At 58.3% G+C, this 27,432-nt stretch overlaps 2 protein-coding genes across 2 annotated transcripts; one reads left to right on the top strand and one right to left on the bottom strand.

Annotated features, from left to right (window-relative positions):
- Nucleotides 1-26: 26 nt before the first annotated feature.
- On the top strand, nucleotides 27-15,888 carry POMGNT1 (protein O-linked mannose N-acetylglucosaminyltransferase 1 (beta 1,2-)). Its single transcript, XM_040611084.1, has 22 exons — nucleotides 27-130; nucleotides 1,096-1,290; nucleotides 3,594-3,702; nucleotides 4,110-4,225; nucleotides 4,536-4,601; nucleotides 5,041-5,154; nucleotides 5,782-5,899; nucleotides 6,190-6,288; nucleotides 6,813-6,940; nucleotides 7,538-7,608; nucleotides 7,914-7,989; nucleotides 9,462-9,545; nucleotides 9,671-9,712; nucleotides 9,930-9,988; nucleotides 10,548-10,620; nucleotides 10,927-11,055; nucleotides 11,385-11,510; nucleotides 11,666-11,730; nucleotides 12,114-12,158; nucleotides 12,334-12,469; nucleotides 12,979-13,088; nucleotides 13,375-15,888. Exons 2-22 carry the CDS (start codon nucleotides 1,180-1,182, stop codon nucleotides 13,475-13,477), a joined length of 1,980 nt encoding a protein of 659 aa, XP_040467018.1. The 5' UTR covers nucleotides 27-130; nucleotides 1,096-1,179; the 3' UTR covers nucleotides 13,478-15,888.
- Nucleotides 15,889-21,857: 5,969 nt separating this feature from the next.
- TSPAN1 (tetraspanin 1) lies at nucleotides 21,858-27,004 on the bottom strand. The gene is made up of 8 exons (XM_040611171.1): nucleotides 26,921-27,004; nucleotides 26,679-26,743; nucleotides 25,286-25,492; nucleotides 24,791-24,865; nucleotides 23,988-24,086; nucleotides 23,473-23,610; nucleotides 22,912-22,995; nucleotides 21,858-22,632 (listed from the first exon to the last, which is right to left on the bottom strand). The coding sequence occupies exons 2-8, from the start codon at nucleotides 26,733-26,735 to the stop codon at nucleotides 22,579-22,581; spliced, it is 714 nt and encodes a 237-aa protein (XP_040467105.1). The 5' UTR covers nucleotides 26,736-26,743; nucleotides 26,921-27,004; the 3' UTR covers nucleotides 21,858-22,578.
- Nucleotides 27,005-27,432: the final 428 nt, after the last annotated feature.

Here is a 27,432-nt window from a genome sequence, read left to right as displayed (position 1 = left end):
GCCGGAAGCGGCGCGGCCCCGCTGGCGCTGAGGCTTCGCGGGGCGGCGGCGGCACCGCCGGGCCCGGCCCTGCCCTGCCCTGCCCGGCCCCGGCCCGCCCCGCCCCAGCCTCAGCTTCCCCGCACGGACCGTGAGTAGCGCGGCCGGCACACACACTCCGGGCCGCACCGCCCGGCTCCCGGCCCCCCCGGGCTCTCCGCGGTCCCGAAGCGCCCGGGCCCACCCCGCTGTCGCTCCTTGCCGCCTCCGCCCTTGGTGCCTGGCTCTGCCTTCCCCGCCCCGCCCGGAGCTCCTGGGTCCCTCCCGTCCCCCCTCCCCGCAGCCCCCCCTCCCCCCGGCTCCCTGGGTCCCCCTACGCTACCCGTCCTCCGGCACTGCCAGGTCCCGCCGCCCTGCCCCGAGGGCTCTGCGCTCCCCAGGCCTCCCCCTGGCCTCAGGCGGCTGCTGCGGGCTCCCCACCCGACCTGGCCCCGCCGCGGGGGGCTGTGCTCCTGCCGGGCCACAGCACCCAGGCCCAGCAGGTCGCTCCCAGCGGGGAGCCTGGGCAGAGCCCCCTTGCCCCAGGGGTGCCGGCGTCTCCAGGAGGACTGTGGCTCAGCTCTGGTCCCCGTGGGTAGTGGCTAGCTGCATCCTTGCTAGGGGCGATGGAGCTGCTTCACGGCTCCTCCGCTGCAGGCAGGGAGGGTGCCTCTCCCTAGCAGGGACCCCGCAGGCAGAGATCACCAGCGATGGCATCTCAGTAACGCTTGCCCGTCTGAGCCCCATCACCAGCTTGTGCCTTTTGGCCACTTTTCCAGAGTGTGGGAGTGGGCCCACCACACTGCAGCAGCCTCGCTAAGGGGTTGGCCTGGAGCAGAGCTCCTCGCTGGGTTCAAGGGCTTCCCATCGCCCTGCTTACAGTCCTCCAGTGAAGCCTGGCCTCCTGGATCGCTCCCTGCAGGGCAAGGGGTGCTGTAAGGTGGGGGGGCTCTGTGGGGCTTTTGCTTGTGGTATGTGAGCGCCGTTCGTGGCCACTGCTTGTGCCGGGCCCTGTCTTGCTGAGGAGAGTTTGAAGGCGCTCACCTCCCTCATCCTGTGCCCATCCCATCCTGGCAGGGAGACCCGATGGACACGAGAGTGGAGCAGCACGCATCCTGACCCCTGTCCCACACAGCTGCCCCTGTGCCAGCCCCTGTGACTATGGACGAGTGGAAACCCAACCCTGCCATCAAGCCCCACAAGAAGCGGAGCTGGTACCTTGCCTGGAAGTACAAGCTGATGAACCAGCGCGCACTGCGGAAGCTGTGCCAGGTGAGTCACCCACAGGCCTGCGGTGGATTAGGAAGGATAATCTGCAGGATTTGTGAGCTTGTGGAGCAGCTGCGTGGATGGAAGTGGGTCTGCTGGCAGTCTGGGTGATCTGATGGGCTGGGGAAGCATAACTTTTCTCCCCAAAATCTACCTTCAGTGCCTTTGTGCTCATGCATGGGAAGGTTCTGCCACACCTAGCAGCTCCTTCCAGCTGCAAGTGGTCCTGTTGGGTGGCTGTGGAAGGAGGGACAATTACCCAAGTGTCCTTGGGAGGCTTTCAGCGAGAAACCAGACCGATTCCTCCCCTCCTGGTTCTGGACCCGTGCTGAGTGCTTCAGGGCTCAGCCTGCAGTGGGAAAGCATCCTTGCCGTGTTTAGTCTGCAAACCAAGCCTGGTACAAGGCACAACAGGTGGACAGAGAAAATAGGGCTGGGTAACAGGATCGCGTGCCCCAGGGGCAGCTGGTGTCTGGGAAAGCCACAGGCCTGCTTGCTTGTGCTGTAAAATGGCTAATCCTTGGCAGAGCCAGCATGCTGAGGGGTGTCTGGGGGCTTAAGGACAAGTTTGCCCCCCCCCTCCCCGTGACACAGCTGTGGAAAAGACTGTTCCTGAGATGAGCAGAGCTTGTGGAATCTGGCAGTTGGTTGGTTGGTGTGGGAGGGAGCAGGGGAGGGTTTTGCATGTGCCTGGGGGGATGAAGACTTGCAAGTGCTCCCTGGGGAAGGAGACTGCTTAGTCCTGCATCCCCTGGAGTGCTTGAGGCTTGGCATTGGACCTGGTAAATCTGGCCCACCAGTCTCTCCCGTCCTCTCCCTTGGTTGCTGTGACATGTTCACACTGAGTCCTGGGATGCTATGTGGAGATTAGTAGGACCCTGAGCTTGCGTGGCCAAAACTGAAAACATCTAGTATGTCCAAAGTGTGCCTGGGTCAAGGGTCCAGCGCTTTTGGGCCATGGGATGAATCTGTCAGCAGCACGTAGCAGTCAGATTTGGGCCTCCGTGGTGGCTCTGCTGTGAGCAGGATGGACCCTCCTGACACGGAGGCTGATGGTGGAGCCCTGCAGTGGTTTTAGCTTTGCGGGTAATAGCTGCTCAGGGCTTTGTGTCTTACATCCAACAACAAAACCTCCCCTCGCTGCATGACTGTCGAGGGCAGTTTTTGGGCTCCCTGCTGGAGCTGAGGGCAGGGCTGTAGCTACTGGGCAGGGACTTTGTCCCCATGCAGAGCCCCATGGCCACCACATGCTGCTGTGACCTTTCTACCATGAAGAAGCACCTGGGCCCTGGGTTACAGAGCTCCCTGGGTCAAGCAAAGACAAGTTGCTTCAGCTGAGATCTTGTCTTTCAATTCTACATCCCAGGGCAGCATTGCAGCTCTAAGACCATCCTCTTAGCTGTGGCCAGATGTGCTTTTGCAGCTTACACCTGCAGGTGGATTATTTCCCAGCACAGGATGTTTGTGGTCCAAGTCTTCCTGTGTGGCTCTGTCTTGGTATAGTAGTTTCTGCTTTACACTGGGTCCAAATACCAGGAAGAAGACTGAAATTGAGGAAGAGAGGAGCAAGATATGCATTAAAGAAAATACAGGTGCTTGTAGAAATTTTGTATTCTTTTCTCCCTCCTCTTGGTCTGGGAGAAACAAGGCTGTGGACAATGGTGGTGGTCACACTGGGGGTTCCCATGGTCCATAGCTCCAGGACCTTGCCGTAGCCCTCTGTTGGCATCCACATGTGTTGCCTTGAAGTTTGCTGCAGACAGTAAGGCTGCGGGCTGTTCCCTGCAGCCTGTGGCACCGTGCGGTTTCCTGAAGTCAGACCTCAGCTTCTTCCCTTTGCCTTGCTTTAGTCGTGCAGCATCTCCTGTCTCTCCCTCTGCAACCAGAGGACATATTCAGGGTATTCAGGGGACAAGAGTAGTGATGCTGCAGAAGAGGTGGAAGTTAAGGTTACTGTGGGAGCTGTAACTCTGAATTACCAAACCCTTTGCCTGCAGAAACCCTCAACCTTGATGCAATATTTTAGCAGGAACCTGCTTGTGGATCTGGAAGCAGGGATACATTGGAAGTGGGTTAATTCTCATGTATCAAGAAGTCAGTGCTCTCCAGCTGATGAAAGCATTTCACCCGAAAACTCCATCACCTCTATTTCCTTCTCTTTGCCTTTCCCCAGAAGAAAACAGGGGAAATGACAGATGCTTATCATCCCTTCCAAGATCTGCTTGGGGTGCCCTGCAGCCTCTGCCAAGGAGGTGGGCCGATCTTGGGGTTGTTACAGGTTGCTAACGCGGTGTCCTGCATTGCAGACAGGTGCTGTCCTCTTCCTGCTTGTGACTGTAATTGTGAACATCAAGCTGATCTTGGACACCAGAAGAGCTGCTTATGAGGAGGAAGAGGAGTCTGCACAGGACTATGGTGAGGGGCAGCATCTTGCCTGTTTTTGAAAACGAGGAAACTGGGGGCGGGGGGGAGGAGTAATTTCTATAAGTCAGGGCAAACTTGTGACCAGCTACAACATGAAAGACAGGTCTGTGCATGTGGGTTTAGCAAAAATGAATAGAAAAGGCTGTACCCATTCCTGGTCCGTCTGCTCAAGGCTTCAGCACATATGGCTGCAGAGGTCTGTGCTGGGATAGCTGGAACCAGACCTGTTGTCATTTTGTATTTCCCTTACCTGCCATCCCTGTAGATTCTGACACATGGCTTGTTGGGCTGGGATGCCTGGTGGGCATGACCTTCTGGAGGCTCGGCAGGGGTGTCACCAAGCAGGGACAAACTAGAGGTGCCTTGGCTGGTTGAGACTGGGCATTTCTTCCCTGTAGATGATGAGATGCTGAACGTGGAGGTCCCTAGGCACCCTGTCAGCAACAAGAAGGTCTTGGATGTTGAGGTGTACTCCAGCCGGTCGAAGGTCTATGTGGCTGTGGATGGGACGACGGTAAGTGACGTGTGCTGGCTATCCATGTGAGCAGAGGATGGATAGAGCTGAATGGGTGAAGCCTCAAGCAGTGGATGGTGAGAGCGCTTCAGTGGCTAGCAAGAAGGTCAGGAGTGGATCCCCCCTTCTGCCTGCAGGACTCTGGAGGATTGTCCCACATTGTCTTCTGCTCTGGCATCCGTCACTGCCATGAACAAAGCCAAAATGTCACAGGAGAGAGACTTGCCTATTGTTTGGGGGCTTTATTGTGCTGAATGGGCAGGGAATAAGAGGTCTCGGTGTATGGTTCTCATCGCTTCTCCACTTGCAGGTCCTGGAAGATGAGGCTCGGGAGCAGGGAAGAGGGATCCATGTCATTGTCTTAAATCAGGCTACGGTAAAACATCCCCATGTGTCCACGTTTGTCTTTCTTACTGGACAGTGTTTGTCCTTGCTCTTTAACTGTTGGGTGCGTGAGGCAAAGGGCAGCCAGGAGGGAAGTCCCCAAATGCTTATTTGTCTGTAGTTTCCAGAGCACGATCTGGTCACCCAGAGAGTCCCTGCAGTATTTCCTTGTGCTTGCCTAGCTGTCCTTGGGGAGCAGGCAGGAGAGGAGTTGGGAGGTTGGGTAATGCTGTCCCGTGAACCTCAGTGCACTTCATGTCATGGATGAAGGCCCAAGGGCTGCGCTTGCCTGAGGCCTAACTCCCTGACATACCAGAAAAATAACTCATTGTGTTGCTTAGGGACTGAGGCTTCCAGGACAGATTTCCATAATTCTGCATGTCCTGGCCACGTAGCATTTAAGATGCATCTGACGTTTGAATACCAAACAGGGTCATGTGATGGCCAAGAGGGTCTTTGACACCTATTCTCCCCATGAAGATGAAGCCATGGTACTTTTCCTCAACATGGTTGCCCGGGGCCGGATCCTGATCTTCACCATTAAGGTATGTGGCCTTGGCATCAAAAGAAAAAGTCACCTTGAGTCAGGATGCCCTAAAGCTCATCTGGGCAGTTGCCTCCTGAATATCATCGGACATTCCCAGGGCTGTGTCACATCCCCACTGGGCTATCTCTCCCTGCCTGGATCACTTCCCTTGTCCTCTTACTCCCTCGTGTTACTACAGATACTACTGTTTGTCCAGCAAGGCAGGAGAGCAAAAAGCAGATGTGTCAGAGGCTGCAGCAACAAACAAGAGGTTAGGTGGAGAATGGCCAGGAGGAAACATAAGTATGTGGTGGGACCTTTCTGGGTCCCAGTTGTAGGCTTTACAGGGGGCTCTGGACTGCTTCAGAGTTTCAGGTTTAGCTATGTAAAGTGTTGTTGAACACATGGCCCTGCTTGAGAACAATTTGGTCTCAAGGAAACAGGAGTCTGCAACTCCTCTGACCTCCCTGTGGGTCATGATGAAGCCATCGAGAGGTTTAGTAGCACAGAGACCTTAGGAATATGCTCTTGAAGGTTTCTGGTTCAGCTGGTTCAAGGGTAGGAGTGGCCCCTGTACCTCTTTGGGAGACTCTCCTTGTCTGCATCAGGAGCCAGACCTCAGCTGCAGGGTTGTGTTTTGTTCCAGGATGAAGGCTCCTTTCACCTCAAGGACACAGCCAAGAATGTCCTGAAAAGCCTGGGGAGCCAAGTTGCACCATTCCTGAGCTGGAGAGACATGTGGACATTTGTGGGGAAGAAGGGAGGTGAGTCTTGCACAGGCTGGGAGAGGGTTCATGGCTCCTGTTTTTTTGGGAGAAGCCACATGAAGACATCCCCAACACACCGTATAAGCAGGGAACAAGTTACAGAGAGTGGCAACTCCGTTCCTGGGGGTGAGGGAGGGGATGGAGGCAGAGCATACTCCTTCAGCAGCTTGCCAGAGGCCAATGGGAAAGGTGCCAAGCTGCCACCTTGAGCTACAGCCCCTGCTCATGCCTTGACATAGGAGGGATGGGCCCTTCCAGACAGTCCTGACCCTCTGTCCCTGCTCCAGGGGAAGTGTATGGGGAGAAGCATGCCAAGTCGCCCGCCCTCTCAACGTGGGGTGACCCCGTACTGCTGAAGACAGAAGTTCATCTGACATCTGTGGAAGGTAGGAAGTAAGGTCTGCTCTGCAGCGCCAGGTGTCTCTGGGACGTGTCTGCCTGCTGCCCTTGATGTTTTGAGTCAAAGCCCTGGGTCTGTTAGCAAGGTCACAGGATGGATTTAAGGCTGTTTGAGATGGGGATTGTAACTTTTAAAATGGGGCCAGCTTCCCTTCTTCTTGCTTCTGTGACAATTCCAGGCATGGTCGTGGTTGAGAAAAAGTGGGGCTGGGAAAGCAGGGAGATGGTCTGGCCGTTTGTCACCTCTCCAAACCAGGCCTGGTCCAATCTTTTCTGACTGCTGGCCTTGAACATGGGCCTTTGCTGCTCAGAGAGGCCATATGGTGGGGACGGCTTCTGAATAGCTCCTGTGGTTATATCTGGCATCCACAAGTGTTGCTTGTTCATAGTAATAAGGACTGGCTTGGTGATGGCTGAGTCTAGGGAGAGCCATGCGTGTGGCAGTGTAGTCTGGAGCACACAAGGTGAGGCCGTGGGGGTGAGTGGTCTGTTTTCTCCTTGATGCCTCCAGATGCTGAGTGCCATTGGCCCGACACAGAGCTGAACCGCCGCCGGAAGAGGTTCTGCAGCAAAGTAGAAGGTTACGGCAGCGTCTGCAGCTGCAAAGACCCCACACCCATTGAGTTCAACCCTGATCCCGTGAGTGCAGAGGCAGAGTATTCAGGGAATGCTCCCAGAGGGCCGGGCTGGGCTGGACCAGGTGTATTTGCAGCTCAGATGCAGAGCCCTGTCCTTAAGCACCAGCTGAGTGGAGCGGACTGCCCCTGGGCAAGCTCTTAGCCCCTACAAAGGTAACGTGAATACACGTGGTCAGGTCATGCAGGGGAAGGGGAGTTCCCTTGCCCTGTGTCTGCCCTGAGCTGCCAGGTTACCATGGCTTTAGGGGCATCAGTGTAAAAGCAGCTGGGTGTGTACATCTGGAGAAGGAGAAGCTAACGTGGTCTTTGGGCACAGTACTGAAGAGTTTGGACAAAGGTCTCTAGGTGGATGCAACCTGGGATTTGGAAGCTGGGTCTGAGGTGGGGTGAAGGAGGGGAGCTCGCAGGGTCTCCACCAGTGCTGAGTGGAGTCCTGGTTGGTCAGTGTGGTCCTGAGCCAAGGGGAAGTTCTATGCAGCTCTGCTGTTAAAACAGTGAGGCCAGTCCCTACCCCTTGGATCCTGCTCCCAGTGGCATAGAATCATTTGGCTTGGTGTGACCTCCCCCAGCCCCACTCACACACACTTTTCTTTTCCAGCTCAAAGACAATAAAGTCTTTGATGTGCCTGTAGCTGTTATTGCAGGGAACCGCCCCAATTACCTGTACAGGTAAGCACTCCCAGGGGACGTGGCTTCTCTGTTCTGTGCCCTAAGACCAGGCATGGCCCAGGACCTCCCTTTTGTCCTGCTGGCAGGATCCAGTTTCCTCCTGGGGTTGCACGAGTGACATGGGCAGACCTGCTTGGACAACTGCTGGGGTCCTTGGCCATGGGAAGGGGAAGATCCTGGGGATAGTAGACCCTGTTCCCTACCCGTGCACACTTTCCCCCACCCCAAGGGATCCATACCCCTCTGCTGAACGGCCTGGGCCCGCTGGGGCTGTGCTGCGCTCAGGCCCCTCCGTCTCTCCCCAGAATGCTGCGCTCCTTGCTGTCGGCTCAGGGCGTCAATCCACAAATGATCACAGTGTTCATCGACGGGTACTACGAGGTGAGAGCACCCCCGGAGGTCCCTGTGGCCAGGTTCTTGGTCCCTCAGCTGAGAGTATGTGGTGTTGGCCCACTCCTTGGTGGGGGGCAGGCTATGAGCCCCTTCGCCCTTCCTCATGCTGTGGGTCACACTGCTCCTCATGCTCTCCTACACAAAGTCAGTCAGCTTAGCCAGGTCATGGGTGTGGGTAAAGCTGCCTTGGCCTTCTCCAAAGCCCAGGGCTGACACTCCCATGTCAGAAAGGGGCTGGTGTGCAGGAATAAGGTGGTCGTGCTGGGCTCTCCCCATCCCCTTTTTTCTCGATGAGTATTGCCAGCCCTTGAGCAGGGTCTGGCTGTAATACTGCCTGTCCAACTCCCTTACGTGAAGCAGAACAAACCAGTCCAGCTGTGTCTGTCCAGTTCCACTCAGTAAGAGGTGAAGAGAGCCAAAATGGTCTGTTTTCCTAAGGCTCATGAAAGCTGAGGCTGGGAAGGGATGCACTGGCCCTTTAGAGCACAAAGATCTTCCCATCAGCTCAACATTATAAAATCTTGGAGGATCCCACTGCAAGCTCTGGCCCTCTGGTAGCAGGCTGCTCTCCAGGACAGGCATGTGGGATCTTTGTAGGTCTCAGGAGCTTGCTGTCCCTCGTCCCTGCAGCAGCCCATGAGGTATTGTCTGGTTGCCTTGTGATGGAGGTGCGGAAGGGAACAGGCTCGCTCCCTTGCAGGCCTCTCTCACCACTGCCAGGTTGTGGGGCTGGGGGAACTGGTTTGTTTATGCAGGCTCTTACTGCAGCACATTAGAGCGGTTAAAGATAGCAGCATCTATTACCATGGCAACAGGAGCAGCATCCCTCAGCTACGAGGGGGTAGCCTGGATGCTTGTGCTGTCGTGGTGGATGCCAGGGAAAGGAGGAATGGTTGGTGCAATGGGGGCTCCTTCTCTGTTCTGTGGCTATGAGGTGAGATGGACAGCAAGGGGATGGAGAAGGCCTTGGTGGGGTCTTTTTGGAGCAGAGACGTGTCAGCCCAAATACGGATTACTTCTGACCCCAGTACAGATGTGCTTGGTCAGAGACGTCCCTTTCTTGGCAACGGTGAGGGAAGATTAAGTTAGTTGTGGTCCTGACATGAAGCCCCTAGGAAGTGTTCCTGGCTATACCCTTTTTCTTTCTGCATTGTCAGTGGGGGACTGGGAATTCAGGGCCTCTCAGATATTCTTGGATACAACTTTGGGTCTGCAAACTAGCGGGACTTACGGAAACTTATGACAGTACGTAAGGGCTGAAGGGCCAAGAGGGTTTGGAGTTCCTCGCTGCAGGGCCTACAGCACAGCATCGTTTCAAGCCTCAGTTGCCCCTAAGAGGACAGCCACATACAGGGGATCCCACAGGCGTATTCCTGTCCCAGGGAGCTGACAGTAGCAGAGGGTGGGGAGAATGTATCCAGACCCACACATTTGGTGAGCTTTGTACCTTTCCATTGCAGGAGCCAATGGATGTCGTGGAGCTGTTTGGCCTCTCGGGAATCCAGCACACTCCCATTAGCATTAAAAATGCCAGGGTGTCCCAGGTGAGAGACCTTTCCCAAGTCCTGGGAGAGTTACGTCCTGGGATGGCATCCGAGGGAGACAGACATAGCCTCGCATCTATGCCAGGTTGATGCTAATGCAGGCAATGATCTGTCGTTTCTTGTAGCACTACAAAGCCAGCCTGACTGCAACCTTCAACCTGTTCCCGGTGAGTGAGACCTCTGCCTGTGCTCTGTCTAGCTGCTCGCCCTTGGGAGCCAGGCAGCACAGGGTTCCCTGGGAGAGTGACGTCTGTGACCCCCATCTCACAGGAGCTGGAATCAATCCTCTGGGGCAGGGAACAGCACAGGCAGGGGACACTTGCTCGGTGTCTCTGCTCTGTCCTGTTCCTCTCCATCCTTCTGAAGTTATCCTTGCCCCTACAGGATGCTAAATTCGCCGTGGTTCTGGAAGAAGACCTTGATATTTCTGTTGACTTCTTCAGGTAAAGCTGTAGGTCCCTGTTTGGGTGGGGCATTTTCTAGAAGCTCTCTGGCTTCTCACGAGAGGCCAGATCCTTGCCGTGCTGTGTCGCTCGCTTATCCAAGGCTGAGCAGCCCCCAGGCAACAGCCATAACTGAGCTCTGCTTACAGAAAATCTTGAGTCCACTGTCCTGGCCCTCAGTGCAGGGTGACTTTGGGGTCTGAGGTCTCTTCTGGTTTGCTTTTTGGGGACGTTGATGCATTATATACACATGTGGTTGGGGCTGCCCTGTGCAAGAGGACAGGGACAGTGTCTGATAGGGCTTCTCTTCTTAAGGAGGAGAGACTCTTGACGGAGCAGGAGACAATGTTGTCCCTTCCCCATAGTGAGATGCAGCTTAGCTTGTTCGGGTGCTCGTCCCCTGATCTCACACCAGCATCCACTATGTCAGGCTTATAACCCAAGAGATGGGTTGAACAGTCCCAGCAGTTGGGGCGTGGCTTATCTCATGGTGGAAAATTTGCCTTGGTTTGTGTGTGGGAGGGATGTTTGACCAGGGACTGGGCAACTCTTCCCTCAGCTTTCTGAGCCAGTCGATACACCTTCTGGAGGAGGATGAGAGCCTATACTGCATCTCGGCTTGGAATGACCAGGTGGGTCAGGGAAGGATGGTGGAGCAGGGATGCCTCTGCCCTGTGTTGTTCCCATGTCAGGCTGGGGTCCAAGTTCTGTCTTTAAAGAGGGTGCCCCCCCCCCGACTATCATCCTAAGTGGGTCTGTCTCCCCAGCCCTACGCTCTTCAGAAGTGCCCCCACCAATAGCCGTCCTGCCCCTGCCATGTGCTTCCCAGTGGCTGTCCCCTGCTCCCTATGCCAAGAGCCTCAGTGGAGCAAGATGCCTCCCTTTTTAGTGCAATAGGGGTACATTCAGGGTGCTGAATTTTCCCTGTGACATTGCAGGGCTATGAGCACACGGCTGAGGACCCTTCGCTCCTGTACCGTGTGGAGACCATGCCAGGTCTGGGCTGGGTGCTCCGGAAGAGCCTGTACAAGGATGAGCTGGAGCCAAAGTGGCCAACCCCTGAGAAGGTGAGTACCCTAGAGCGACCCTGCCTTCTGCACCCCCATCTCTGCCCATCGGCAGTCCCTGATCATCACCCAGTCCCTGTGGGTACAGCTTTTGGAGGGGCCATGTCTCTCCCTGAGCTTCTCTTGGGAAGGTTGCCAAAGCCGAATGGATTTGGGACAGACAGTAACTTGAGGATGATGTAACCAGCCACAGAGCTGGCTGGAACAGCCCAGGCAACCTGGAGCCAAAGGGGCTAGAGCTGGTGTGGGTGGCCAGAAAGGTCCCTTGATGGCTACACTACCAAATCATGTCCTCAAACTTGAGTGTGAGTGGCAGTTTCCCTCCCCAGCTCTGGGACTGGGACATGTGGATGCGGATGCCCGAGCAGCGGAAGGGCCGGGAGTGCATCATCCCTGACATCTCGCGCTCCTACCACTTTGGCATCGTGGGGCTCAACATGAATGGCTACTTTCACGTGAGTGACCTCTCTCAGCCCCTAAGCCCCGTCCTGGAGCCGAGCTCTGACTCAGCCACCTATCCAGGTAACAAGGATGCTTGACGTGACCTCCAGGTCCTGCTGACTCATGACTAAACACGGTTCTCCTTCCCTCCCCTCTCCCTTCTTCCCAGGAAGCCTATTTCAAGAAGCACAAGTTCAACACTGTTCCAAATGTCCAGCTGAAAAATGTGGAGAGGTGAGTGCTGGTCAGAATGAGATCTGGATGAAACAGTTGCTTGACCTGACCCTTGTTCCCTTGTGCTGGGGACAACTCCCTCCCTTCTGGAACAACAGCCATGACCCCCAGCCCGAGCACATTGGCCTCTGCTGGGGAATCCTTGCAGTGGTCTTTGTGAGGGTGGGTTCAGTGGCCCTGTGCTTCTGATGGACACGTTGAAGGGTCATGGTTTTGTTGCCACGTCCTCCAGGATGCGTGGCAGTCCCTGTCCTGCGTTGGTTCCAGCCTGTCTTTTACTGTTACACTGGGGCAGTCTTAAATACGGATCATCTTGGGACGTTCCCTGCTTATCAGACTGTCTAACTGCGCCCTGATCTCTGTGTTTTCTCCTCCTCCAACAGCTTGAGGAAGGATGCCTACGAGACTGAAATTCATCGGCTCCTGGGGTAAGTGCCTGCGGGAAGGCTGGGAGACCACAGGGCACACTGGGTGGACAAACCAGGACAGAAGAAAGGGTGGTGGCTCTGGCAGCCCCAGCTACTGCTTGCCTGTCTGAAGTACTCTGCAGTGGGAATGGGGAGGAGATAGGGTCCCCTCTCACTCCCTTTTCTGTTTCCACAGTGAGGCTGAAGTCCTGGACCACCGCAAGAACCCCTGTGAGGACTCCTTCGTGCCTGACACTGAAGGCAGGGTCTATGTCATGTTCATCAAGATGGAGCAAGAAGCAGATTTCACCACCTGGACTCAGCTTGCCAAGGTGAGGCCCCTTGACATGGCCCATCCGCAGCCCTGTGCTGATTTCAGCATCGCTGAGAAATGTCTGGCTGTGGTTCTTGGGTTTGTCTATGGCATGGCTGCAGCTCAGCACATGGATTCTTGCTGTCCTTGGGTGATGTTAAAGCTCTTGGTGTTTACAGAAGGCTCTGGGTCATCCGGGGCAGATGCTTGGCTCAGTGAAGAAGACTGCTTTATGACCTCCCTGTGTGGGAGTCCAGGGCCTGAGCTTGTTGGGTAGTTTCCATCCCTCGCCTGGAGGTGATGAGCGAAACCCCCTGTCCTGAGGCAGGGATGGGAACGGGTTCCCCCTTTCCTGCCACTGATGGCAGCTGGAGGGGTGCTGCCCTGCACCACCCCGATCAAGGGGTGCAGCCCTCTCCGCTGTGTTTCAGTGAGGGCAGAATTGGCGGCTTTCCTTGCCGTGGGTCACCTGGCTCTGGTGTCCATCCCCAGGCTCTGATGCCTGTTCCTCACTTCCTACCGTCCTAGTGCCTCCACATCTGGGACCTGGACGTCCGTGGGAACCACAAGGGGCTGTGGCGGCTCTTCCGCAAGAAGAACCACTTCCTTGTGGTGGGGGTCCCTGCCTCCCCCTACTCGTGAGTATCAGGGGCACAGCAATCTGGGTGATTCCCCCTGCTATCCTCATGGCAGCATCCCCTGCCCGGTACACTGCATAATCTGCTTCTGTCCTGGCCCAGTTCCGGGGCATACCACCCCCACTTCTCAGTCAGTGTGGTGGGGGACAGGATACGTGCCTAGGGCTGGAGGACGCCCCGGTGGGAAGGAGATGATGCCAGGAAGGCCAGGCAGTGCTGTTGGGAGTTGGGGTGCCGAGGGGAGCCACCACCCCTGCCCGCTCCCATCCGGCTTCCTCACCTGCAGGTCCAAGAAGCCCTCGTCGGTGACACCAATCTACATGGAGCCCCCTGCCAAGGAGGAGGGGGCAGTGGCAGTGCCAGCGGTTGCTGCAGCAGAGCAGACGTGAGGCTGGCAGCTGGGAAGCGAAGGGGACCGGGGGAAGACAGAGACCCCCATGGTGCAGAGACAGAGTTGGCAGCAGCTCTCGGAGGCTGGTGACTGGACACAAACTCCCCATTTCAGGCTGCAAAATGAGATCTCGGGCTCCCTCCAGCCCCCTATTGTGGTCTCCCTCTCCCTTGCATGGGACAGGGTCCTTCCCTGTAGATATGCCACCCCCCCATCCCAGGAACTTTTTTTTTTTATTTAACAGACTCTTTACTAACGCTGCTCCTTTTGTCCCCTGGCTGGGCAAAGCTGGAGGAAGATGCTCAGCAGGGAGCTAGAGAGGGCCTTGAGAAACACCTCTGCTTCCCTTTTTGGCCCCCAAGTCCTGAGAAGGCAGCATGCTCTGTCGGGTGCTGCAGCCTACCAGCTGGGTGTTATTTATTAACTCTTGCCTGGCTGGCTCCATGCCTGGTGGCAAAGAGGGGATCCTCCAGCATCTCTTCCATCTCCTGCACGATGGATGCACCTTGAAAGACTATGCTGGGCTGGACATCTGCCCACACACTGGCTTCTCTTCTTGGGCTGGTACAGCCCAGCTCGCAGGCAAAAGGGAATGCCGGAGAGTAGCTGAACTTGCTGTGGACACAGGGGACACCCCATACCCAGCGTGAGGGCAGTCAGGTGTCCTTTTCCTCTCTCTGCAGTTCTGGAACCTGGAGATGGATAGATGGAAGTGGACCCAGCTGTGTGCCGCGGCTCAGACTGTCCTCACCCACCTTCTCTGTGGGGAGCAGCCCTGCCCCCTGAGTCGTGGGAGAGGGGGTGAAAGTGCCTTGCAGAGCGAGATGGGAGCAGCCGGCAGGCATCTCCCTGGCTGCAGCGGCAAGATGGACTGAGGTCCTCTGGAATGAGAGGTGCTGCGCTCTGGCGTGGTCCTTGCCTGTGGTACTGTACCTTGTCTGTCCCTCATCCCTGGCCAGGTACCCCCAGCTTTTGCTGAAGGCAGCGGGGGTTTCTTCTGACTCCCTACCCTTACCACGGTACGTTGCTAGCAGGGAAGCTGTAAGCTGAGCCAGGATGGACAGCCTGGCTCTCCTGCTGTGGTACACCCCTCATGGAGAGGGAGGGGGTCCCTGTCCCCCCCTCCTGTGCCTTAGGAAGGACCCCAGGGCCCCATCGCACCCTCAGCCACTCAGTACTAATGTCCTGCCCGCCCCACCCACTGGGGACAGTCCTAGTCCCCTTGCTCAGTACACCTCCACGTCTCATCCGTGCAGCGAGAGAACTGTTCTCTGCCCAGGTCCCCCCAGCCTCAGGCAGAGATGCTACACTCTGGCTTGCCCTTGGGAGGAGGATTTGCTGCTCAGCCCTTTACCTGTGGTCGCAGGGGCTCTTCCCTTCATTTTCTCACTGTGAACTGAGCGTCGTGGTCTACACTACACTAACTTATTTATTTATTGCTTGTGGGAAGGGGAGGATGTTAGGAAAGCAGCGCGGAGAGCTGGCAGCCCCCAGCCTGTGCAGGGGCAGTCATGGGAGGCTTGTCTCTTGTCCCCCTGGCTCCATCCTCTGTTCCCCTCCTTCCTCCCTTACCCAGCATAGGAATGAATAGTTGTGAATGTGGGAAATCTGTTCTTTGGCCAAAACGAGCCCTGTGTAGACACAGCGCAGCTCTAGCATGAGCGCAGGGACTCTGACCCCCACCATCCCTTGCCTGCCTGTCCCAGAGCAGGGGTGGGATGGGTGCAGGAGGGGAGCAAGAGGGTGCAGGGTGGCACCCTTGAGGCTGTGATACCAAGCTTAGATTCAGCCCTGCTCCCCTTTGCCACCCCAGTACTGCCCTTTGCAGGGACCCTGCCAGTGGGCAGCCAGCCTCTCTGTGCTGGCCCTCAGGGTAAAGCAGGTCCTTTCAGCACCATTGGAGAGGGATTTGGCTTCTTCCTGGGGAAGGCAGCTCATCCCCAGTACCCTGCTTTGGAGTAACTTCCACAGCTCTCCACCGTGATGCCCTTTCTTTGGCATCTCTGTTCCCGAGGCCCAGTGTCCCTTCTCCCCGAAACTGAAAGCACTCCCTCTCCCTTCTCTGGCAGGGCTCGGGCTTGGCTTCCTCCCGGGACTGGGGAAGGTGATCCTAGGGATAGGGAATGGTTAAATGCAAGTTCCTCTCTCCTCTGCTGCCTGCCCTGCAGCGACCTGGGGGCTGTGGCTCCTTGCTCTCAGCAACAGCAGGACTTTACTGGTGGGCTCCAAGCTTCCCCCCCCTCTCAGTACACCTTGATGGGCCTGCCGGGTGCTGTTCTCCATCCCTGTTCCTCCAGTAAAGGCTCCAGGGTGGCAGCCATGGTAGGGCTGGGTGCATGGGCATCCCCAGGGCTTGCCGCATTCTGAATCAAATTATTTTTTCAAGAGTAAACATTGCAAAGCTGTTGAGCCTCATGTGTTTCATAGCTGGCTTTATGCATGGCCCAGGGCTGGAATCCCCAGCTCTGGCCACCTGCCTGGAAAGGACAAACCACTGTCCTCTGGTGTCTCGCTTTGCCCTTTGCGCCCCAGGGCTAGCCATGGGCTAACGGTGGCCCCAGGCCTATGCCAGCAGAGGTCCTCCGAGCTGTGCTGTGCCATGTGGTGCCAGAGTGGCTGGCACAGGTTTATGAGCTGTTTCCTCCTCGAGCTTTATCACTTTTATCTCCAGTTCAGCAACCTACAGAAACCCTGACCGGCTGCCTGGGGGCTCTTGCTTGGCATAACCAGCCCCCACACTCCCCCCCAGCACCTCCAGCTGCCCTCAGCCCACCCCTGAGAAATACAGACTCATGGCCCTTGGCTCCTGGCTTGGTGTCCCCTTGGGGGTCAGCAGCTGCTCATCCTAGGGTGGGGGGCAGCGAGCAGTTTGCCCTGGTGCTTGCACCCCACCATCTGGCACTCTGAGCCCCACAGGGCTGAGCTGCATTTCTGGCACCTCTGGTGGATTTGGGGTTCTTTCCTTTGAGGGAAGTGAGGTCTTGGAATAAGGACAGCCCCCCCCCCCCCCCCCCCATCTGGGTCACAGCAGGGGGCAGGGATGTGGCAGCTGGAGGGAACTGGGGCCCAGCCACCAACCAGCCATGGCTGGAGCAGAGACAATTCAGCCCCTGCCTGTTTCTGGCCAGGGGTAGCCAAGCAAAAGCAGGGGCTGCAGGAGGGATGTCCAGCAAAGCCACCTCCACAGCACACCCGCCTTTGCCTCTTTCCCACGGGTGTGGGTGCAGGCAGGGGTGAAGTGAAGCCAAGCGAGGAGCGAGCTTGGTTCTGCCACGAGGAAAAATAGCTACAGAGCCTCTGGGTCAGCTCTGCGTAGGTGACACTTGCAGGAAGCCCAAGAGACCGCTCCAGATTTCTGCCTCCGTGGGGCAGGGAGCCCTGGGAGGGCTGGATGCGTACCTGTTCCTGGGGCTGGGACCACAAGACCCAAATCAAATTGCAATTGGAAAGAGTCAGCCACCAGCACAGATCGGCCGTGACCTGCATCCCGTACCACCTGCCTCCTGGTCCCCTGCCTCAATCCTACAGCCAGGCTGGGCTGTTTCCTCGGCAGCTGCCACCCCCTCCCCAGGACAAGGCACAAGCTTTCAGGGGGGTCACCCCCTTGCCAGAGGCTTTTTGTGACCCACCCCAGGGGCTTGGCTTGGTGGTCCTGGAGTGGGCTCCCACCTCCTGGCAGCCTCTGCATCCGACTCCTGCTTAGGCCAAACTCTGTGGTGCTGAGCCTCTGCCAGGGTGCTGCGGGCAACGAGAGGATCCAGCCACTGGGACTGATGCCCCAGAGCCCGGCAGGGCAACGTGGGCTCACAATGGGACCCACCCCATCGAGCCTGCACCTGCAAACTGCTGCGTTTACAGGGGCATCCCCTTCTGAAAGCAAGGACGGATGCTAAAGGCAGGTTAACCCCCTTGAAGGGGAGTGCCTGTGTCAGGCTGAGGGAGAGCTTCGGCTCGTCGCCCCCAGGCGATGGTGATGCCAGGGTTCATTGCCTGAAGGGGCTGGGTCCCAAGGAACCTGTTAGAGGAGCAGAGTCACTCCCCATCACGCCCTTTCTCGGGGTCCCGCTCGCCTCCTGGCTCAGCCCATGGGTGCTGGAGCATCCCCATGTCTGGGAGCTGGCTGGGTGGCTGGCCCATTGACCTGCCCGGCCTGAGGGCTCCCACAGCTCGGCCCCATGTGGCACCAGCACCAGCTACCCACGTTGCAGGTTCCCAGGTCTTGCCCAGCCCCCCGCAGCCCCCCCGCAGCCCAGCCTCCCTGGCTTTGTGCAGCAGTACAAAAGAGAACCTGCCCGGGCTGCTCTGCGTCCCAGGAGCTGGCTGATAATTAAACAAAGGCAAAATAGCCTTGGCATGAAACTTGACCTTTCCAGAACTTGGAGGGGGGAAGGGGAATTTTGCATCATATCTGGAGGTGGTTATTTTTATGCATTATGCTTTTTTGGCAGGGAGCTCTGTGCTGGGGAAGCAGGGAGTCCCAGTACTCTGATGATGGGCTGGCATGTGGGAGACAAGGTCCCGGCGAACCCTTCCCGTGGCACATCAGTCCCTCTGTGCCCCACAGACAGAGGGAAGCACCCTCCAGCTGGCGCCTTGCGGGGTAACAGACACAGCCCCCTCAGACGGGGGGATCTCAGTGCTGGAGGGACCCTACTGCCTAGGACATGGGGGCCCCATCCGTGCGTGGGAGAGAAGCAGTGGTGCTGCGCCCAAGCCACCTGCATCCAAGCTCAGGGAGCTGATCCCCAATTCCTCTGCTTTATAAAGAGCCCTGCAACACCAAGGTGCCCAAACTGCCCCCAGGGAGGGGCTGTGCTTGGCTTCTCCCCTTGTTCCCAGCTGCAGGGGGGTCTTTCCCCTGCACTCAGCCTGTCCCTGTTCCAATCCGCTGCCGCACCTCCCAGCGTGGGGCTGCCACCTCCTGTGCCCACACCCAACAAAGCCAGGCAGCAAATTAATCTTCAACTGGGTACCCGGAATTGTTGCTGTGATAGTTATTATGCCGTGTTCTGCCTGACGTGGCGTTAATGATTAACACCTCAGGTTCAACGTCAGCTCCTGCCTGCTGCCTTTTCTATAGCCCTTCCATCACCTCTTCTGATATCCTGACAAATAACCAGTGCACCGAGCTGCCCAGAAAGCACCCTTGAGCCTGGGTGCACACCCAGGATGGGTTTATGTCTAGGGGAGGGAGGAGGAGGAGGAGGAGGAGGGGAGCCAGGAGGAAAGCTGTGCTGGGAAAAGGGTGCCTTACCTTACTTCTCCTCCCAGACTGGCACGTGTCCTTCGAGGATGTCCTCCCCGCCTCAACCTGGGAACAGATTGCTACAGCAAGTAGAGGGAAACCCCCTGCAGCAGACACTTTTTATGGAACTGACACCTAATGAGTTTGCTTCTGCTTCCCATTCACTCCTTTTATCAACACAAACTCGAACAGCTGTCATTCCTCCTCCCCCTCATGACGACCAAGTCCCCCATCAATGCTAATTCCCAGGACAGAGAGGGCAGCTCGTTTCCTCAGTTGCTGAGTGCTGCCCACTCCCAGCCAGCACACACCTGCCTGCCCCGCAGGGTTTTGCCTGTTGTGCCCTGGGACAGGTGAAGCTGGTGGCGAAAGCATCCTACAAACCTGCTGGGACTTCAGCCCACGCGCAGCACCCATCGTGGCAGGGCTACAGGTGTACGGGCACCCCATGGGGCTGCGGGGGGTGAAAGGCAGCTTCAGGTACTCGCCTTTCCCATGTGGCTGGGAGCTCCAGCCTCCCACCTTCTCCACCAGGATGCTGCCCTGCAGGAAGCTGCTGGGGGGGGGCAGGATCCATCCCACCCAGCCCAGCCTCCAGCACACACACCCGGCCCTTCCTTACTGCCTTCGAGGGAGCAGCTCAGCCTTGAGCCATCCTGCTCCCTAAGCAGGGGGAAATTCCCTGTGTGGGCTCTGAAAGCGGCTGTTTCTCACAGGGAGAAGATTCAAGGCTGCTGGAGTGGAGGGGGGGAACATGGTGGCACCGCGCTGGTCCCCAGCACGTGAGGCAGGGCTGTGCGTGCACCGGTTTCCCTGTACAGAGCAAACCCCTGAGCACAGGGACCAGACTTTGCTTTTTCTCCTGGGTTGGGTTTGCCCCTCTCCCAGCTGGGGAGGTGATGAGGGTGGTGGAGAGAGACCTAGCTGTGTGGGGGGAGGCTGGGCAGCAGAGCCGGGGGCACTGCCAGGGCCAGGCTCAGCAAGTGGGTGGCATTTGGTCCCGCTGGCTCTGTCCATCCCAGAGTTTCTGCCCGTGCTGGCTGGCGGGGCCGTTCAGCACCCACGCAGGGAGTTGTTGCCCCCGGGGGATGGAGTGGGGCAGAGCCCGTGGGCAGGGGAGCACCAGAGGGTGCGTGGCCGGGGGCGGCAGTGACTGGGCTCTGGCAAGCACTGCCCGCTTGCCTGCAGCCCCTGTCAGGGAGACTTTACCCTCCTGCTCTCCCCCACCCTTTGTCACAGGTGGAGAGGAAGAACCTTCACCCCAGCACGCACACCTTGTCATGTCAGCTGCTCGGGCACCTCAGCCCGGGGACGCCTTCCCAGGGGCAGCAAGAAAGTTTCTGCTTGCTGCCATCGCCCCCAGGGACTTCTTGGCCTCACACGCGGATGGCGTGACTGCCAGCTTTTGGGGTGCTGCCAGTCTGGGGGAATCAGGCAAGTCTAAGGGTTACGAGGTGCAGAGATGCTTGCTGGCACTCACATGGGTTGGTGGGGATGGGTGGTGGGCTGGGGTGTGTCCTGGGGTTGGTGGGGGACCAGATGGGATGGGGTCTCCTCTGCGGAGCCCAAAAGCTCCGGTGGCACTTGGGCAGTGGAAAACAGAAGGCAGGGACACGGCAGGAGCATGGGGGAGGCTGCACCAGCCCAGCTCACCTCCCACTGCCCCACTGCTGCCCTTTCGGCTGCCAGGGGAGCCAAGAGGCAAGAAGGGTGATGTTGAGGAATCACATCCGGGAGGAGAAACTGGTCCTTCGAGTTTTCCCGGCAGGCAGAGAGGAGGAACCGAGCCGGTGGTTGCACGGTCATTGCCAAAACTCAGCACCACAGAAGCAGCCTGCCCTGCCCTGCCGAAACCCCACGGCCAGGAAGAAGTGCGAAGCCGGGAGCCTGCGGCCGGCCGGGCATCGCCCCTGAGCCCGCTCCACCCCGCGAGGGTGATGGCAAGGGGGTCTGGCTTTGCAAGGCACCCCCAGGAAGAGGGGGCAGAGGGGGACGTGGCCAGGCCAGGTGTGCCCAGCAGTGCCGGGCTCAGTGCCAACCGGCTCCTGGGCACCACGACACCTCCAGGGAAGGCTTCTGGCAGCGCTGGGCTCCACGTGGCTCCCGCCTGCTTGGAGAAGAAAAAGAGGAATAAAAGCCCTGATGTCACCTATGAGGTCACCAGCTTATGGTAGAACCTGGACCTTCACCTGTTCAGTAAGGAGGAGGAAGACGAGGCCATTTTCGGGCAGCTTCCCCCATGCCTTGCCGTGGGGCAGGGCCAGAACCCACATCCCCAGGGCTGAGTCACCCAGGGTGGGGAGTGGGTGCCTGTGCCCGTCCTGCTGCCACCCAGCTGCTCCTGCCAGCGTGCAGGAGGGTGCCAGGGAGATGCCAGACCCCGAGGGGCCATGGTGGCATGCTGGTGCAGCCCCGTACCCGGTGCAGGAGCCGATAAGGGGGTGCCACAGCGGGTACGGAGCAAGGCAGTACGTGGGGAGGCTGTTTACACACTGGCCTCCTGCCCATCACCCTGTCCTTCACCACCCCCCCGCACCCAGGGAGCCTCATGTCAAAAATGGGGTGAAGCAGCCCTTGACAACACCCACCCTGGCTTTGCTTTTGAAATGGGGAAACTGAGGCATAGCAAGCGTATACTCGGGGTGGCATGGTGACAAAGGCAGGGAGGGGAGCAAAGCTGGAGGAAGAGGATGGCTGGAACCCCCTCAGCCTACCTCTGACCCCCACCATCCCCACGCATAGAGGGTGCATCACATGGGCAGTGTGGGACAATGCTGGGGGGAAGGGAGATGCTCAGACATGGGGCTGGCAGGACCCACTCCCCCTCACCACCCTATTTTGGGTTCCTGGCACCGATGGGGACACACATCACCACCCCCCAGAGCCAGCCCTGCCTTCTAGTGCTGCCAAGTGAGAAACGGCTGGCACCGCCGGGGAGGGCAGGGCAGGTTTGCAAGGCTAATGGTAGCCCCCACCACTCCCCAGCTGTTGTGCAAACACAGGGCTGCTTGTTTCCAAGCACCGGAGCAGGTGAGGAGCTGCAGCAGAGGTAAGGACTGCCTGCCTGGGGCTCCTGGCTCGTAGGGGGAAAGGGGGATGGAAGGCAGCACCAAGATCAACTCCAGAAAATAACTGGTATCCAAGATGAAAAATTTATTTGTTTTTCTTCACAGCAGGAAAAGGGGCTCAGCCACGAAATGTCAGGGGGTACAGGGTGCCACAGGGCCAGGGATCAACAGGGCTGTCTCCATGCCAGGGCAAGGGCAGAGACCAGCCAGCACCTCTTTTAGGGGACAACAGAGTGACAGCATCAGGGCTGGCAGAACGTGGGTGTAGGGGTAGATCTATCCCCATGTGAGGGTGTAGTTAACACCTACACCACCTTGGTTGGGCACCAGCCCCAGTACAATGGGGCAATGCAGGGGAGCACAAGCCAGCCCCACTGCCAGCCCCACTTAGGGACACAGTGGGGACAGTGTGGGAGAGGTACAGCACCCACCTGCAAGGGTTTCTCAAGGCATCACTGCGCCACTGCCAGATCAGCAGCCCTGGTTGGCCCCTGTGACACTTTATCTCCCACTGGCATCAGCTAAACAGACTGAGCATCTTCTCCCTCCCACCCCCCTCTTCAAAAAACACCCCAAATCTCTATGTACAGACTCAGTGTGCCACGGTAGTACAAAAATATACACAAACTCTACAGATCCCAGCTCAGTAGATCAAAACACAGCTATAAAATCACAGCGTACAGGACAGCATCAGGCCCAGGGAGCACTGGGTTCCCCCAAGAGCACAACACGCCACAGGCACACCCCAGCTCAGTGCGGGGCAGATCGTCCTCCTGCCTCGTGGGGTCATTTCTGGTCCAGCTGGCAGTACAGGTACATGGAAACAGCCATGGCTGCGATCTGGGGGTGGCAAGAGGCAAGTCAGCTCCCCTAAGTGTGTCCCCCCGACCAGCGTGGGTTTGGGTCCCAGCCCATACCATCATCCCCAGCATGTGCAAAGGGTGCCCAGTGCTGAGTGCACCCAGGGAAGAAGGCTCAGTAGCCACCCTGGGGCAGATGGTGGTCCATGGGGCTGCACCAGCCCCCTGCAGCCCCTCGGCCAGCCAGCCCCCCCCCCCAGCTCCACCGCTCACCTCCAGGTACAAGGAGGCAGCAGCACAGCAATGTCCAGGCACTCACCTCCAAGGCAGCGATGCCAGCTGCCACACCACCCACCACACCTGCATTAGTCTTGATTTCTTCCAAGATCTGATCAAAACAACCCTGCAGGAGGCAACCATGCAGGTGAGGATGAGCAAGAGGTGGAAGTCCCCCGACAGCTGGGGCACAGCCTCACCAGAAAGGGAGGTATGGTTCTCCAGCCCAGAGCCACCCAGCCATGGAGAAGGTCTGCGGGCAACTCATCTCAGCCACTTCTCAGGCCGAAGTACAGTATTTGGGGGAGAGGAGGGGAGGGAGAGTGTCAGGGAAGTCACCCAAAAAGGCAAAGCGGTGCCTGGGTTCTCACTTGGCTCTGCAGCCACCCTGCCTCAGAGCTCCCTTTAGGGACAGAGCAATGGCAGCAGCTTTGCTCGTCTCCCCCAGGGACAGGCCAAGGCCACACCAGCATCCCACAGGAATTAAAGCCCATGGGATCACCATGGCCAGAGCTGGAGCTACAGGATAGGTCTCCCTCCCCAAGCCAGGGCACACCCCAAACCAGGCTCTGCCAGAAGGCAAGAGCCGCTGCTGCATCCATACCGGGACTTCACTGTGCGCGGCGAGCGTGCTGTTGCAGGGCTGCACGTCCTTACAGCAGGGCTCGGGGTAGGTTCCCCATGTCTTATACCAGTAGGAGTCATCGAAGTCTGTGTAGTTATTCAGGCCACAGCAATGGACCTAAGAGGGAGAGAGAGGAAGGGATGGGAACAGCATCCTTCAGCTTTCCCTCCTGGATCAGACATGGGCTGGACCCTACTGCCCCATAGAAGAGCTCACCCATCTCTAGGGGGAGGGGAGTGCTCAGTGGCCTTCTTGGGGCCAGAATTTTACCCCACACTCCAGCATGTGCAGCTCTCACCCCAGCTACAGGGTCACTAGATCCCAAGTGGATAGGTCCCAGGCTCCTGGGAAGCTGATGGGGTGGTGGCAGCTCAGCACATCCAGGATTGCAATGGTGTCCCCATTCCCATCCCGCTGGCCCACCCAGGTGTGCACCACCAAGCCTCTTCCAGGAGCATCCTAACCCACAGGTGGGGCCCCAGGGTTCAGCACACCTCTGTCATGGTGACGTTCCAGATGTGTGTGAGACTCTTATCCACCCCATACTTCTCCTTCAGGAGAGGGGTCACCACAGCTGTCAGCAGCGTTTCTGCCTGGAAGAAGGGGCAGAGAAACACCATCAGAGAAGGTCTTGGGGAACACCACAGAGCCAAGAGCCCCCATAGTGGTCTTAGCCCATGGGGACGAGACCAGCCAGAAGCACATCACACCATGTCCCTTTGGCCAGAGGACAGCTTGGCTCCTTCCCCACTAACCAGTGCTTTATGGCACTGAGGCTGCTCAGGACCAGCAAGTTATCTGATAAGCAGCATAACTGAGGGAGCCAGGAATGATGTTTGCCTTGCGGTTGACTTCTCCAGTGCCTAATGAGGCAGTGATCTTTCTCCCCAGGTGGTTTCTCAGGTGCCTAATAAGGGGTTGAGTTTGCTCAGCATGAAGCATTAGGAACTTCCTCTCCCATGTGGCTTCTACCATCACAGGTGGAGAGGTGTCAAGCCTAGGCTGGTACGGGACTAAGACGTTTGAAAGAGGGAAGTGGGCAAAACTTGTACCATAACACTCATTTCTTCAGGGCAATGGGAATCCCTGTTCCCACCACCCTCACCCCAGCCAAGCCACACCAGCCTGCCCACATAGCTGGTGCCAGCAGGGACCAGTATCCCTTCTTCCTGCAGCAGCACCCACCTCCCAGCTTCCCCATCCATGGGCAGCACTGCCAGCCCCAGTGTCTCCCGTTTTCCCCACGGGGCAGGACAGGTCGCAGATTAGCCCAGCCCAAGACTCAGATGTCACTCACAAGACCTGTGTAGACCAGAGCCACCACGGCAGCAGCAATTTCAGCAATGAAGATGATCAGCACCACCGAGAAGAACTAGGATACAGGAAGGGGAGGGAGGTCAAAGCAACAACCAGAGTTCGCGGGGTCCCCAGGAACCCATCTGCTTCCCAAGCCACAGGACCCTACCTGTGTTCAAGCCCTGTCTCATTGCCTTCAGCTCTGCTCCGAGGCAGAAGCAGCACAACCTTAGGTCCTTCAACCCTCCATCTGCATGGGGCTGACCTCTCTAGATATGCTCAAAGACAGACCTCTGCTCAGCACAGGCTTCTGCTTCCTTTCACCCTTTCCCAGAGCAGACATTGGGTACAGCACTGCCTTTTCAAGGTCCACCCAGCCTTCCACCACATGGGAACATTCAAGGAGCACATCTCCACAGAGAAACCTGTCCCTCAGATCTCCCCCACCAGAGACCCAGCTCAAATGAGGCTTGATAAGGGTAAGTCAGGCCCATACCATCATCAGGAGACACTTGCTCTCCTTCTGGGCACCGCAGCACCCAAGGAAGCCGATCACCATCAGAATGGCACCGATGACGATGAGGAAGTAGCTCACATTCACAACCTGCAGGACGCTAGAGGAGAGCGTCCCAAATATATTCAGGAAGGACTGTCCATCCACGGTGACCCAGACGCCAACGCCCAGGAGGGTCCCACCACCGAGCTGGGAGGAGAAAGATACTGTCAGCTCCCAGGCAGGCAGAGAGCTGGGGTCTGGGGAAGCTCCTGGCACAGGTATTTCTCCCTACTGCAAGTTTTCACCATACCAAAGCAAGACTTTGTGGCCACTGAGGGTGACTCAGGGCGTTTCTGCTGCACACTTAGGGCAGCTGGATGGGCCACCACCCCAAAATACACCCCACCATGAACATATCCCCAGATGTGGGATCACAGCTGTCCCCCAGCCCAAGGGGGCTTCGATGCCCGCAGCAGGGCAGAAACCCTCATACAGGGCAACCAAGTCAGCAGTGCCACCAGCCACCCCCTGACCCCAGAGGGGCCCATGTGGCCAGCTCAGACACTGACCACTGATCATGCTGCCCAGGAAAGCCAGCCACTCACCTGAGGGAGCAGCTGAGCAGCCCCCAGCCCCAGGTGCTCACATGCTCCTGCGAGGCCAGCTCAGGGCTGCCTCCAGCCTGCCCCAGCCCTGCCCTCCACCCACTCAACCTTCTCCACCTGCCCCAAGTCCTGGCAGGAGCTCCAAGGACAAAGTATTTCACCAAGGCAAGCTTAGAGGCTCTGCACTTCCCTCTCCCAAGGCTACATCCCACCATACCCCCTTCCAGGTGGCTCCATCACCTTTGCAGAGCCAGGGTAGTCTCTGGAGTTCCGCTACCCTTTGCCTTAGCTGGGAGCGGGTGCTGTGTGCGCTCTGAAAGCCCCCACCGCCCCAGGCTGCTGTCACACACATGGGCCGATCCCCTAGAGACTGAGTCCCCAGGCAAGGGCCCAGCAAACCCCCCTGCTCTAGGGCACACCAGAGCTCCAGCACAGGGAGGGACACCAGCAGCTGATGCAACGGCCACTGTCCCCAGAGCCCAGCACAGTCCCCTGGGCTGTGGCCAGAGCTGGGCACACCACTGGGGCAAGAGGAGACCCCCGCAAGCCCAAGGCTTTAGTCCTCACTTGGAGCCAGAGACCAGATCCCACACCCCACCAAGGTCCCACCTACGCCCAACTGCCCACATCCCCCAGGGAAAGGGACGTGGGGGGGCAGAGGAGCCCACAGGGGCAGACTTTGCCCCCAGGACCCCCTCCCGCATACCCCAGCCCCCCATCCCAAGGCAGATGGGGGGAGCTGCCAGGCTCGGGCCCCCAGGCAGAGGCATCAGCCGGGGTGCACTTACAAATATGGCCAGGTTGAAGAGGATCATCATGACCTTTATAAAGGTGAAGCACCCCATCTTGGCACCTGGGGAGAGCACAGAGGTCATCAGGGGGAGCCCCCGCCCCGGCACAGCCGTTGCCCCGCTGCGAGTGGGGGGCTTAGCCCTCCTCCAGGGGAGTCTGGGGGCTCCCCACGGGCAAAGGAGGGGGAGGGGGGGGCAACTCACGAGACCCGCTCCCCGAAACGCCGAGCCCAGCCTACCTGAACGGGGAGCAGGTGGCAGAGCCCCGACCGTGCCCGCAGTGCCGCCCCCGTCCCGCCGCCACCGCCCTTTAACCGGGCGCGGCCCCGGGGCCGCCCCCGCCGCCGGACCCCCCCGCCCCTGCCGGCCCGGCCCCCGCCGGGGCCACCCCCTGTCCCTGGGTGCATGGTGGCTTGCTGCCCTCTGCCGCCGGAGCCGCCAGCTCCGTGGGACCGGGACCGCCCGGCCGGCTGCTGCCCGTGCCCATCGCCGCGGCCTCTTGGCGCGGGGCGGGGGATGGGGTGTCCCCGTCCCACCGCCGCTGTCAGCGGGCAGCCCTCGCGGGGTCCCCCACCCGAGAGAGCTTCGAAGGCTGCGACCCCTGGGATGGGGACTTCGGAGGGGTAACGATACCAGTCCCGGGGTGGCTTCACCCTATGGCAGATGCTGCAGCCGTGGTGGGGGTACCATCCTGCTGCCCTCCTCTGCAGGTGCTGGGCACCGTGCTCGGGATTTCCCACCCACTGACAGC

Source organism: Falco naumanni, chromosome 11 (genome assembly GCF_017639655.2).
Source record: "Falco naumanni isolate bFalNau1 chromosome 11, bFalNau1.pat, whole genome shotgun sequence".
Taxonomy (NCBI): Eukaryota; Metazoa; Chordata; class Aves; order Falconiformes; family Falconidae; genus Falco; species Falco naumanni.
This window is presented reverse-complemented; position numbering and strand designations above follow the sequence as displayed.

What these genes read in the sequence shown, in the direction of transcription:
- POMGNT1 (XM_040611084.1), top strand. Translation starts at nt 1,180, where the DNA reads ATGGACGAGTGGAAACCCAACCCTGCCATCAAGCCCCACAAGAAGCGG. An exon ending in CACTGCGGAAGCTGTGCCAG is followed by an intron (nt 1,291 to 3,593) that starts GTGAGTCACCCA and finishes CCTGCATTGCAG; the next exon opens with ACAGGTGCTGTCCTCTTCCT. An exon ending in AGTGGCCAACCCCTGAGAAG is followed by an intron (nt 11,056 to 11,384) that starts GTGAGTACCCTA and finishes TTCCCTCCCCAG; the next exon opens with CTCTGGGACTGGGACATGTG.
- TSPAN1 (XM_040611171.1), bottom strand. Translation starts at nt 26,735, where the DNA reads ATGGGGTGCTTCACCTTTATAAAGGTCATGATGATCCTCTTCAACCTG. An exon ending in GCAAGTGTCTCCTGATGATG is followed by an intron (nt 24,866 to 25,285) that starts GTATGGGCCTGA and finishes CCTGTATCCTAG; the next exon opens with TTCTTCTCGGTGGTGCTGAT. An exon ending in GGAACGTCACCATGACAGAG is followed by an intron (nt 23,611 to 23,987) that starts GTGTGCTGAACC and finishes TCTCCCTCTTAG; the next exon opens with GTCCATTGCTGTGGCCTGAA.